This window comes from Perognathus longimembris, chromosome 1, assembly GCF_023159225.1.
Source record: "Perognathus longimembris pacificus isolate PPM17 chromosome 1, ASM2315922v1, whole genome shotgun sequence".
Classification (NCBI taxonomy): Eukaryota; Metazoa; Chordata; class Mammalia; order Rodentia; family Heteromyidae; genus Perognathus; species Perognathus longimembris.
In genome coordinates this window covers 158,949,359-158,961,775 of record NC_063161.1, presented here as the reverse complement: position 1 = coordinate 158,961,775, position 12,417 = coordinate 158,949,359, and the positions used below count along the sequence as shown (strand labels likewise).

Genomic DNA, 12,417 nt, shown 5'->3' with positions numbered 1-12,417 from the left:
TGCTTGGTGCGTGCGTGTGCGCGTGCGTGTGTGCGTGCGTGCGTGCGTGTGCCGGCGCGTAGGCACCAGTCCCGGGGCCCGGGCGGGCCTCACCCTGCCACGGCTCTGCTCACGCCTTCTGGGGGTTAACGAGGACCAGCGTCTCCTGGGCTTTATGTTGGGGGGCTCAGAACCACATCCTCAGGTCTCAGCCTCCTAAACCGCGAGGCCTACGGGGGGAGTGGGGGCGCTCAGCATGTGCTGAGGGAAGGTGGGGGTCCTTGGCAGGCTCGGGGTCCCCCTTCCTGCCCCTCTGAGGGACAGACCAGCTCCCCGCTGCCCCAGCCTCAGTGCCTCCCTTCAATCTACTTCCTGTCTCCACAAACTCAGCTAGGATTGGGGTGGCTGAGCGCCGGCCGTTCCCGAAGCTCGCTGTCCTCAAGGCTCGTCCAGGTGGGGCAGGGGTCACACTGCCCCAGGGCCTTTGCACGCGCTGCATAAGCATTCTACCACGAGTTACAGCCTTGGCTTTTCTGTAAGATCAGGTCTGCCTGGAGAGCCAGGCTGGAATGGAACTCATGGCCTTCCTGTCTCCACACCCCAGGACGAGGAGGACAGTCCTGCGCCCTCGCACCCGGGACCTTCCCTTCATAAGCGTCAGTGATACTCCACCGCACGGGAAGAGTCAGTGATACTCCACCGCACGTGTGACCCACATCGCATCCACACACTCACGCGTCAGAGGCTACGCAGGTCCGTGCTTCCTTCTGCTTTTTTTTTTTGAATCATCCTGTTATGAATTTGTTCAAAGCTTTCCTTTCAGTTCCTTTCCTTCCTTCCCTCCCTCCCTCCCTCCCTCCTTCCTTCCTTCCCTCCCTCCTTCCTCCCTCCCTCCTTCCTTCCTTTCCTCCCTCCTTCCCTCCCTCCTTCCTTCCCTCCCTCCCTCCCTCCTTCCTTTCCTCCCTCCCTCCCTCCTTCCTCTCTCCCTCCTTCCTTCCTTCCTGCTCTGTATGTGCCAATACTGGGGTTTGAACTCATAACTCTTGCTTGCCTTTTGTGCTCGCCTGAGCCACAGCTCTACTTCCAGCTTTGTTGTGGCTAACTGAAGAGTCTCCTAGACTTTCCTGCCTGGGTTGGCTTTGAACCGTGATCCTCAGATCTCAGCCCCAGAGTGGCAAAGAATACAGAGACCTGAGCGGCCGGCGCCGAGCCCCACCCCCACCCCCCACCCCCAGCAGCCCTGCCCCCTCCCCCGGGCACCCCGCCCCGCCCTCTCTCTCCTCCCTTGCTCCTGCCATCCAAGCTGAGGATCGGGGGATCAGCACCCACAAGATGCTGATGTCAGGATTACGTCTCCGTCTCACAGACGGGGACACGGAGGCCCCGAGTGCACACAGCCGTCCTGCCCCCCTCCTGGTGGTTCTCGCCGCCCCGGACCGCGTGGCAAGGGCGTGCGGCGGTCCCTCTCCCACCGACGCAGGCCACGGCGGTTGGGAGTGGGGCCGGGGCCGGGCTGGCTCTTGGGAAGCCCGGTGTGCTGCCGGGTCAGCTCTGGGCTGCTTGCTCGGACGCGGAGGGGCTCGGTGCGGGGCCGGCGCCGCTCCTGGTCCAACTCAGACATCGCCCCAGGCTCCGCCTTCTTCCCCGACTCCCAGAAACGTCCGCTGCCGGGGACGGGGGCCGGGAGTCCCGGTGGCTGGGTTTCTCTCTACGCTGCCCCTTCCTCCCCCACCCTGGGGAAGGTGGCGCCTTAGCTCTGCCCTGTCCCCACCCCCAGGCTGTCCTTGTACCCCGTTGTACCCTGCCCCCCCCCCCGGAGCTGGAGCAGCTGACGTGTGGCAGGACAGGGAGCCAGCACCTTTAAATCAAAGGCATTTGGATGGAGGCGGGGAGGCCCTGGGCTCTGCGTGGCTTGCTGAGGGAGGGGTGGGGTCACCGCGGGGATGAGGACCGAGAGGTCGGGGCGGGGGGGGGGGGCGGTCTGCACCTCGCTAGAGAGAGCTGAGTGTGAAGGTCTGCGTGTTTCCTTGTCTGGAACATGGGGCAGAGGTTTCACAGAGTGGAGATCAGGTCTGGCTTGCTCAATGCTCCAGTCCCTGTTCTTGGGTTCTTGGGCCTCCACTAACCCGCCCGGGGAACGAGATGACTATTGATTAAATAAGAAATGCACGTGAAGCTTTTCGCGCTGTGCCCGGTGGCAAACGGGCCTGCAGGAACTGCTCCGTAACGATCTGCTGCTACCGTTGGCAGGTGGCGGGGGGGAGGCCTGCTCGTCACGGCACGTCTGAGGGAGTCTCAGAAAGAGGTTCCTTCAGGGATCCCACGGCTGAGATCACCCAGGACTCCCCAACGCCCACTCAGCAGCTTCTGGGCAAGACACACCTGCCTTCGCCACCCGTCCTGCCGCGCGGGTTTCTCGGCGTCGCTGGCCTTTCCCAGGGGAAACGGAAGCAAAGCGGGGAAGCCAGCCCTCTGCAGGACCGTCTACGCAGACCTAATTCATCAACAGCCAAGCGGTCGATTTCCTGCCAACCAGCCCCCTATAGAGCACTCACTCCAACTGGGCGGGACTGCGCGGTGCCGGGGGAGACCTTCGGGCCACCTCGCCACCTCCCCAAGGGAGATGTGGGCTCCGGACAGCCCCGATCTCTGCCATCAACCCGGAAGGGGTGCCGAGGGCAGGGCTGGAATCCCGGGCCAGCAGAGACACAGCCCGAGGGGCGTCGGGGCGGCTGGCCCGGGCAGCACGCATGTCCCGAGGGAGGCCCCGGACACACCAGGAAGATGAACGCAAGGACACCGTCTGCAGAAGGCCCGGGACCCGGTTCCCACCCCTACGCTGGGTGTCACAGAGGTGACACCTGATCAGAAGCCTGGGTGTCCAGCTCCCACAACGGTGCTCTTCTGCCAGGTGGCTTCCAGAACATTCCTGATTTTAAACATTTCCTGGGGCTGGGAATGTGGCTTAGCGGTAGAGCGCTTGCCTCGCATGCAGAAAGCCCTGGGTTCGATTCCTCAGCACCACGTAACAGAGAAAGCCAGACAAGGCCCTGTGGCTCAACTGGTAAAGTGCTAGCCTTGGGCAAAAGAAGCTCAGGGACAGTGCCCAGGCCCTGAGTTCAAGCCCCAGGACTGGAAAACAACAACAACAACAACAACAAAAACAACCACAAAAAACATTTTCTTCTGGTCAGGAGAGGGTAAAAAATTATGTCCATGCAACCCCTGAGCCTTGTGTATGCCAATGCTTCGCCCCCTCTGCCAGCCTTGAGCCTGACTCAACTTCCGGAATGCCTCCCCTTTGCCTCCATCCACCTGCAGTGTGAAATACGATGCAGACGGAGGCTGAGAATGAGAAGCCCCACCCACCCGCAGGCCACGCCCACCTTCAGGCCACGCCCACACACAGGCCGCGCCCACCCGCAGGCCACGCCCCACCACACAGCCACGCCCACCACACAGCCACGCCCACTCGCAGGCCACGCCCACCACTCTATCATTGGGAGCCCAGGGGCTGTCAGCTTCCCACCCCCTAATGGGGCTCACACACCTCTACCCTTTCCCCAATGCCCACACCCCAGGTGTAGAAACTACACACATGCAACACGGCTTTTTCCACTCATCAGGAAATACACACTCAGCCTGCGGAAAGACACCCAGGGCATGTTGTTCCAGCTGGGGTCTGGGGTCCGGCTTGGTATCTGTGGAAACCCCACGGCCATGCCCGTGGGTGCCGCCTCTCCTCTCGGCCCGCACCAGGCTTGGCGGTGGCTTTGACGGTACACACGCGCGTAGAATGCGATGCGTGCTCTACACGGGGCGCACCCCGGCGCCTCGGCGGCCTTCACCCCAGCACGGTCCAGCAAGGGGGGCAGGGTGGGAATCCAGATGGCTCTGGATGAGGTCACTGTCCCTACAGACCGGCCCCATCCAATCTGCCAAATGAGCGGTGACCTGGAAACAGCCCACCACCCGTTAGCTGGCTGCCGACAGTCGGAGGCTCCCGCACCCCCGCGGGGTCCTCCCGACACCCCCTCCGGACCCCCGGCAGCCGAGCGTCCAGTCAGCAGGCCTGCGGGGCCCCAGCTGCGCCTTCCGGGCAAGCCTGGCCTTGGCCCAGCTGGAGGCAGGGGCCCTGCAGCCTCGAACCATGAAGTGTCCTGGCTGGCGGATCACCTGTTGGGGGCCTTGGACCCCACTGGGCCCGTGATATGACTTAGGGTGGGGTTCGGGCTCTGTAGTAGCAGCTCGGGCTCTGAGGGTTTGCTCAACGCCATTGAAAGCCCTGGAACGCCGAAGCCGCGTCTCTCCACACGCCAGCCATCCCAGCGGCCCGAGGGGACCCACCCCCCCCCCCCCCCCGTCCCTGCGGCCACGTTCAGCCCACGTGCTTGTTGCACTGAACCTCCCACGTGAGTTACGAGGGCTTCACCGCACTCACGAGCCTCCCAGGGAATCCACGAGCCGGCGGGGGGGGGGGGGGAGCTTGGGGGCCGGATCGGGGAGAGCTCGCACTTCACGAGCCCTGGCCGCCCTCCAGACGGCCCTGGGGGGGGCAGGCGCATCCCCCCCAGCGGCAACAACGCTCACACAGCCTGCGCACCCCGCCTTGGCCAACCCAGACGGCCCCTTTACTAAAGCGGCACCAGGCCAGGAGCTAGGGTGACATCTCAGGAGGAAGGGCGTGGTGCCGCCCCCCGCCATCAGGTGACACCCAGGCCAGGGGCGCCCCAGGAAGCGGGTCCCGTCCCGGGCACCCCCTCCCCGCGCCCGCGCCCGCGCCCGGGCCGGGCCTTACCTGCCGATGACCTCGATGTTGGAGATGGCGTAGAAGTACTTGTAGAGGTTCTCCCGCTGCACGTAGGTGCCGCCCAGGGCGGGGCGCAGCAGGCGCACCCGCAGGTCGGTGAAGGTGAAGAAGTCCTTGAGGCCCTTGGCGCTCTCGAGCCGCGTGTACAGGTTGTCCATGTTGCGCAGGTCCGGGCCGGCGAAGATGGCGAAGCGGTCCCGCACCTCGAAGCGCACGTGCTTCTCCTTCTTGGAGCCGGCCCAGCGCGAGTACTCCTCGGTGCACAGCACGCGGTGCGCGCCGGACGAGGACATGTCCCGGGCCCGGCGGGCCGCCATGCCGAAGGCCTCCATGCAGTCCTCCGCGTAGAACTGGTAGGGCTGCCACGTGCGCCCGTTGTCCAGGGACTTCTCCAGGACCATGACGGTGGGCCGGCCGTACTCGAAGGTCATCACCACGTCGTCCGTGAGCTCCACGCTCTTGTTCCACGACAGGGTGATGTTGGCCTCCAGCGGGCTGGGGTAGCGGCTCCAGGTGACGCTCTGCCAGTAGGTGGCCAGGCCCTCCTCCTCCTTGTCCAGCATCAGCCGCGGGGGGTGCGCCAGGTCTGGGTTGGAGGCGTCGCACTCATTGCTGCACAGGTAGGGGTTCTCCTGCGGGGGAGGGGAGGGGGGAGAGGGAGGGCGGGTGGGCCTGGTGCAAACTCCCGCCCCCGCGGCCCCAAGATCCGCCCCGGGGCGCCGAGTCCCGAGCCTGGCCCTCGGGGTGAGCCCCGCGGCGGGGCGGATGGGGCGCGGGAGGGGATGGACGGACAGCGGTGCTGGGAACCGAAACTGCCGGAAACAGTAAAGGCGACCGACCGACTGGAGAACGCGACGCGTCTCTGTCACTCGCAGCCGCGTGGCCCCCACAGCGCTCGCAGGCCTTTTGATGAATATTTCAGGGTGTCTCTTTTGCTCAGACACAGAATAGCTTGGATCTGAGATTTTTTTTTTTAATCCTCGTGCTCTCAAATGAGCTATTTGGCTCCCTGGGGGTGGGGCCGGGGGGAGGGGGGGACACACGGCCACCCCCACCAGCACACTGCAGTCAGCCTCCGGCTTTGATCCTCCATGACAGAGGAGAGGGGAGGAGGGGGGGAGAGGAGGGGGTCGCTGCATGCGGAGGACCCCAGCGGAGCCCTCCTCAACCAAAATAGCTCTGTCCTCGGTGCCCCACGGTGCTGCCCGCAGTCCACCCCACCCGCCCGGCCCCGGCCCACGTCGTGGAACGAGGAAGTCAACCCTCGGGTCTCACGTCTTACCATGCAGCTGGGGGAAACGGAGGCCCAAGACCAGGAGGAAATGCCCAGGCCTTCTGACAACGCAAGGCGTTTCCGAAGACCAGCCCCCTCTTCCCATTTCCCCCTCCGCTTCCCCTCCTCCCCCTGCTCTTTGGACAGAAGTCAGCACACACTCAGAACCCCGGTTCCCCCCGCCCCCCCCGCCAGGTGCCCTCCCTAACCCCTGCTGTCCTGGTGCCTTGTGGGGGGGGGCACGTAGTGTCCACTCCGGTTTGTCTGTTGCCCCCCGAGTGTTAGGAGAGCGTCTTCAACACTCAAGAGGTGACTGGGTTAAGTGGGGGCCTAGCCAGCATGCTGGGGTGCAGCCCCCAGGGCTCCCCCCGAGGCCCCCCTTCTCTCCTGTCCTCCTCCCTTCCCCTCTCCTCCTCCCTGGCTGGCACCGTGTGGCATCCTGCTGCCTCGCCCGCCTGCCTAGAAAGCGCGCACCAGCCCGGCGCCGTCTCCCGCCCCGCCGCCGGGAAAACACCGGGAGGAATCTACCGTGTGCCGCGTGCGCACGCGCCAGTACCGGGGCTTGAACTCGGGGCCTCGCACGCACACTCTGAGCCACACCTCCACTTCCTGCCTTTGGCTGTTTAGTGAGCGATACGTCTCAGGGACTTTCCTGGCCCCCCCGCTTGGCTTTGAACTCGGACCCTCAGATCTCAGCCTCCTCCTGAATAGCCAGGATGACGGGCGGGAGCCCCCCGGGGCTGGTCACTGTGGCTCGTGTTGGGTGCGGGCGTGCCCGACAGGCCGTACATCGGCCCTGCTTGGTCCTGCTTCACCTTCTCCCAGCCTCCTGGTGGGCCCTGGGGCGGGGGACATGGGCCCCCCCCCCCCCCCGGAGCCCCTAGCTGTCCTGGCCTGTCTCTGGGAAGACCGGCACAGCTGACTGCCTGCCAGCCCAGCCCAACCTGGAGAGCCCACCGGCTCCCTCCCCGGCCCCCCGGGAGCAGATGGTCAGGAATCAATGAATCAGCCTGTGTATCTACCAGTCCCATGCCTGCTGCCGCACAGCTCTGCCAGCGAGCACGGAAAGGGAACCGGAGGCCGCGGCCAGGGTGACGCTCGCTCCCTCTCTTTCCTCCTTCCACCCCGCCCCTGCTCGCGAGGTCTGGGGATCCATGGCGCCCGTGCGCAGACGGCCGTTCTGTGAGCACCAGGGGCAAATCTGTGGAGGGCGCTGGGGACAGAGCCTGGTTCGCCCCAAGCCGCACCCGGAATGCCCCAGCCCGGCACAGCCCCGGGGGAGCCCGGTCGCCGGCAATGACCGTGGCCCGGGCAGACTCCCGGCACATTCCCTCCTCCAGGGTGGCGCCCAAGCTTCTTCTTCTTCAAATCAGCACTGGGCTTAGCGCTCAGGGGCTCGCGCCTGCTCAGGGGGGGCTCTGCCACTCCAGCCACGCCTCCAGCCCAGTTTCACCTGGTTAACTGGAGAGGGAGTCTTGTGGGTTTTTCTGCCGGGGCTGACCTTGAACCATGATCCTCCAAATCTCCGCCTCCTGGGTAGCTAGGATCACAGCCGTGAGCCACCGGCACCTGGCTCCCCATGGGCAACGGCCGCTGTCCTCAAATGCGGGCGACCGCTGCCATAATCATTTCATCAGTTCCCTCCCAATACCAGAGGACACACCTTGGAAAACACGGTCACCAACCACACTACCCACACCGTTTCCGGGATCCATGAAGTAGACCCCCACACACACACACACGTTTGAATCTGGAGTTGTTGAGACGCCGGCTATGGGGTCTGAAGTTCCCTGAATTCCATCTCAGGTCAGTCCTCGGAGTCGGGGCGACCTTGAACGAGTCATCTTACTTTTCTGGCCCCTGGTTTCCTCCATCAGTGTCAAGTGAAACCCTGGGAAGCCGTCTGCCAAGGATGGCTATTGTTTTTCCACAGCCACCTCCTGAGAGAGAGACGGAAGCTAAAGCCAGCAGGCTCGGGGATGGCACAGATGGGAACATGGTGGCACAGGCTGCCCGGGTGACCACGAGGCTGGGAAAACACACATCGCCATCCCCCAAGCACCAACACCCGACAGCCACGGCTCCCGGCCCCTCCCAGCAGCCCCTGCGAGAGGCTCGGCAGGGGTGGGGAAACGGAGTCCCCCGTCAGCCTCACCTCTCTGTTCAGACCCCATGGCACTCGATGTTGGGGAGCCTCGGGAAGTGAAACCCCTGCTCTGCCACCCTCCTGCCCCGCGCCCGCCCAGGCTGGTCTCTAACCAGATGCAAAGTGGGAAGCACCCGCAAGGAAGATTTACACTGTGTTGTCCAAACCGGGTCTCTTCAGTGCGTTTGCTGCTCTGCTTTGTTCTGCGCAGCCGAAGGCCGGCTGGGAGCACCGTACACGAGCTTCAGGCAAGAGGGGTAATTGGATGGGAGAGGAGGCTATGAACGGCGGAGGTAAGGGGGCCACGGGGCGCCTGCCACCTGAGCCCCGGGCCCCTCACCCGGAGAGCATTTGCGGGGGAACTGGAATGGTTATCACGTCTCAGGTTGGAGGAACAACCTCATACCAACTGGGCTGGAACCTGAAATCCAACCCGAACCTGTCATCCTAGCTACCTGGGAGAATGAGAGCTGAGAATCCTGGTTCAAGGCCAGCCCAGGCAGACAAATCAGAGTCTTTAGTGAATCAGCACAAAGCAGGAAATGAAAGTGGGTGGAAAAAAAGTGAGCAAAAAAGCTAAGGGAGAGACAGGGCTGGGAATATGGCCTGGTGGTAAAGTGCTTGCCTTGTATCCATGAAGCCCTGGGTTCGATTCCCCAGCACCACATATATAGAAAATGGCCAGAAGTGGCGCTGTGGCTCAAGTGGTTGAGTGCTAGCCTTGAGCAAAAAGAAGCCAGGGACAGTGCTCAGGCCCTGAGTTCAAGCCCCAGGACTGGCAAAAAAAAAAAAAAAAAGTGGGAGAAAGGAGGGAGGAGGAAGCAAGCAAGCAAGCTCCAACCTGGGTTGGGATGCAAACCTCAGTTGCTGTCTGAGGAGGTGGAGGGAGACAGACAGCTTGCAGCTGGCTAGCTGAGCACCAATGGTAGGCAGCTAGAATCCCAGCTCTTCAGAAAGCTGAGAACTGAGGACCGAGGTTCAAAGTCAGCCTGGGCAGACAAAAGGCACCAAACTTTTTATCTCCGGTTAACGAGTAAAAGCTAAAACTGGAAACAGGATTCACGGCTGTGAGAGCTTGAGGCTCCGCGTTCAAGCCCCAGTACCAACACCCCATACACACGCGTGCATGCACACATACATGTGCATATACGCACAGGCACGTGCGTGCACACACATGCACACAGAGCAAGGACACAGACTGTGCGGTTGGCCCGTGCTCAGTCCCACCCTCCAGCCGAGGCTCCCCAGCTCCAGGAGCCTGGAGGGGTCCCAGCCATGCTGCCCCAGCCCCCCGCACTCCTTGGGGAGCAGGAAATGGTTGTGGAATGAGTGGGAGTTCGCCAGGTTGGTGACCGCAGGAGTCCCAGGTGTCCTCTAGCCAGTGCTTTGCCCGGGACCCTGCAGAGGGACCCCCTCCCCCTCCCCCGTGCCCAGGAGTCTCCCCGCCGCCGCTGCTCACTGGCTCCAAGGACGCAAGCGTTTCTGTGGTGGTGGTTTCATTGCCTGTAGCAGGACTTGAACTCAGCGCCCGGGCGCTGTTCCTTAGCTTGCGTGCTCAAGGCCGGCGCTCTACCACTTGAGCTCCAGCTCTCCTTGTGGCGCTTCGGTGGTTCATTGGAGGTCAGAGTCCCTTGGGTTTGTCTGTCCGGGGTGACCTGGAACCGCGATTCTCGGGTCTCAGCCTCGGGAGGAGGTAGGGTTACAGGTGTGAGCCACGGGGGCTGGCCTTTACAAAGCGGGTGAAAACGGGCAACTCCTGGAGGTCCCCCAGGAAGCCCCACCTCTGAGGCAAGCGGGGGAGCTGTGTCCTTCACCGCAGGGAAGGACGGGCCGCCCCCAGGCTCCACCCAGGAGGCAGGCAGCACAGATCCTCGCCACCCCGCGTGTGGGCAGGCCCGGAACACTCTAGCAGCTGACAGATTTTTTTTTGAACCCGTCTGCCGAGTTGTCACCCTCTGGGGGGTGGGGGCTGGGGTGGCTGGAGGCAGCTGTGTGTCCCGGAGGGAGGCAGGAGGCAGCCCAGGAGAGGCCCGCGGAGCCGGGTGCCGGGGAGGGGGGCAAAGGCAAGTCAGCTTCCATTCTTATAAAATCCGGGGCCTCGGGAAGGAGCCAGCGTGGGAAGAATCTCTTCTGCCCTGGGCCGATGTCGACATCAATAAACTGACCTGGCCGGGACTGGTGGCTCACACCTATAATCCCGGCTCCTCGGGAGGCCGAGACCTGAGAGCCAACAAGGTCCAAAGTCAGCCAGGGCAGAAAAGTCCAAGAGACCCTCAGCTCCACTCCATCACCAAAAAGCGGGCCGTGGGCTGGGAATATGGCCTGGTGGTAAAGAGCGCGCCTCGTACACATGAAGCCCTGGGTTCGATTCCCCAGCACCACATCTATAGAAAATGGCCGGAAGTGGCGCCGTGGCTCAAGTGGCAGAGTGCTAGCCTTGAGCGAAAGGAAGCCAGGGACCGTGCTCAGGCCCTGAGTCCAAGGCCCACGACTTCTCCCCCCCCCAAAAAAAAAGCTGGCAGTGGTGTTGCAGCTAAAGTAGGAGAGTGCCAGCCTTGAGTGACAAGGCGAAGGGACAGTACCCAGGCCCAATACCGGCACAAACACACGCAGAAAGAGCCCAGACGCACGGACTCGTGGCGTTAGGACCCAGTATTGCCCCTACCACCTTGCACGACCTTGCCGTACCCCTGCCTCAGTTTCCCTCCTGGTGATTCCACCCTGAAGCCTTCAAGCCTGCTTGTGGCTCACCCCACCCCCACCCCTTCCGGCGGAAGGACACAGAGGCTCTGGCTCCCCCCCACTCCAGGGAGAAAGCGGGTGCCGGGGGAATTCTCCCTAACAAATGATTTCCTACCGATTGGTAAGAAAAGTTGCAGCAGGGATAAATTATTAACAAAGCGGAAATGGAGATTCTGTTCGAGGCGGATTCTAATTCTAGCTGCCCTGTGTCTCTCTAACTCTCCCTCCTGGGTGAGCTTGCCTGCCTCCCCGTTTCCCCCACCCCCACGCCCATGGTCTCATTGATCTCTGTCCCTCTTGCCCTCTCCCCCTCGAACTTCATCCTCGCCCCCCTTTTGGAGGCTCTCTGGGCCCGGGCAAGGTCAGGGCCGCCATTCTCCCGAGTCAGCTCCTCGGGGGGCCGGGCCCCTCCCCGCAGGCTGGCCTTGTGTGCCCCCACATCCTCCTGTGCTGGAGGAAGGCAGGTAGGGAACCAGCCCTGTTTGGGTGAAAGGCACCACGATGGTTTTCCTAGCCTGAGCCTGGGGGACTACACCCCTGCCCGCCGGGCCCGGGTCCACCTCCTCCCTACCCCGCCCTGCGCACCCAGAGCTGCTCCCCGTGCCCCCATCCCCGCCGGGAAGGAGAGGATTGCGGAGGCCTTTCCTCTCGGTCGTGGATGTGCGCCTTCTAGAACTTTCTGTGGTGCCCAAGACTCTTGGGACTCTTGGGAGAGCAGGGCCTGCTTCCTGGAAGTCGTTTGGACACAACGAACTTTCTAGTAACTTGCAGACAGATGCCCCGAGGCCACGGTGGCCCCCCGGCTCTGCTCAGGGCACCCTTGTTGCAGCTGGACGGAGCCCTGGACCCGACTTCCTTACCAGGACCATGGCGCGCCCCCCGGGGTCACGTGTCCTAGAGAGGGTCAGAGCGCGAGGACCCCACTGTTCAAGACAAGACGGGAGGGGAGGGGAGGGCCTGGCTGACGCTCTGGCTAGAGAAGTAATCTTCCCTCCAGGAACTGAACTATCTTCTTCTTGTTGTTATTGGTCATGGGGTTTGAACTTGGGGCCGGGCGCTGTCCCTGAGCTTTTTCACTCAAGGGCTCTACCACTTGGAGCCACAGCTCCACTTCCGGTTTTCTGGTGGTTAATGAGAGCTGAGAGTCTCACGGACTTTTCCTGCCCGGGGCAGGCTTTGAACCTCCATGCTCACAGATCTCAGCCTCGTGAGCAGCTAGGACGACGGGCGTGAGCCAGATACACACGGACACCAGCCTCAGAAGTGGAGGCTCGCCGCCATTGGTACACCTCCAAGGACAGGGGGCTGGCTCACTGCCACAAAAACCCGACAGCCCCAAACTGCAGTGCCGGATTCTGGGAGCCCTTAGCCATCTGTTTTGTCCTGCACCCCTTCATCTTCCATTTTGATTCTGTTTCCTGTACTTAAGACTGTCAACATCTTTAGTCCATTGGAAAAGGAGAGAGG

At 62.9% G+C, this 12,417-nt stretch overlaps 1 protein-coding gene across 1 annotated transcript in view; it reads right to left on the bottom strand.

The window, feature by feature from the left end:
* The window catches only part of Ntng2 (netrin G2), a 51,683-nt gene that overhangs the window by 20,696 nt on the left and 18,570 nt on the right, over nucleotides 1–12,417 (bottom strand). Inside the window, 1 exon segment of the mRNA XM_048345368.1 lies at nucleotides 4,778–5,421. Coding sequence (XP_048201325.1) covers nucleotides 4,778–5,421 — 644 coding nt within the window.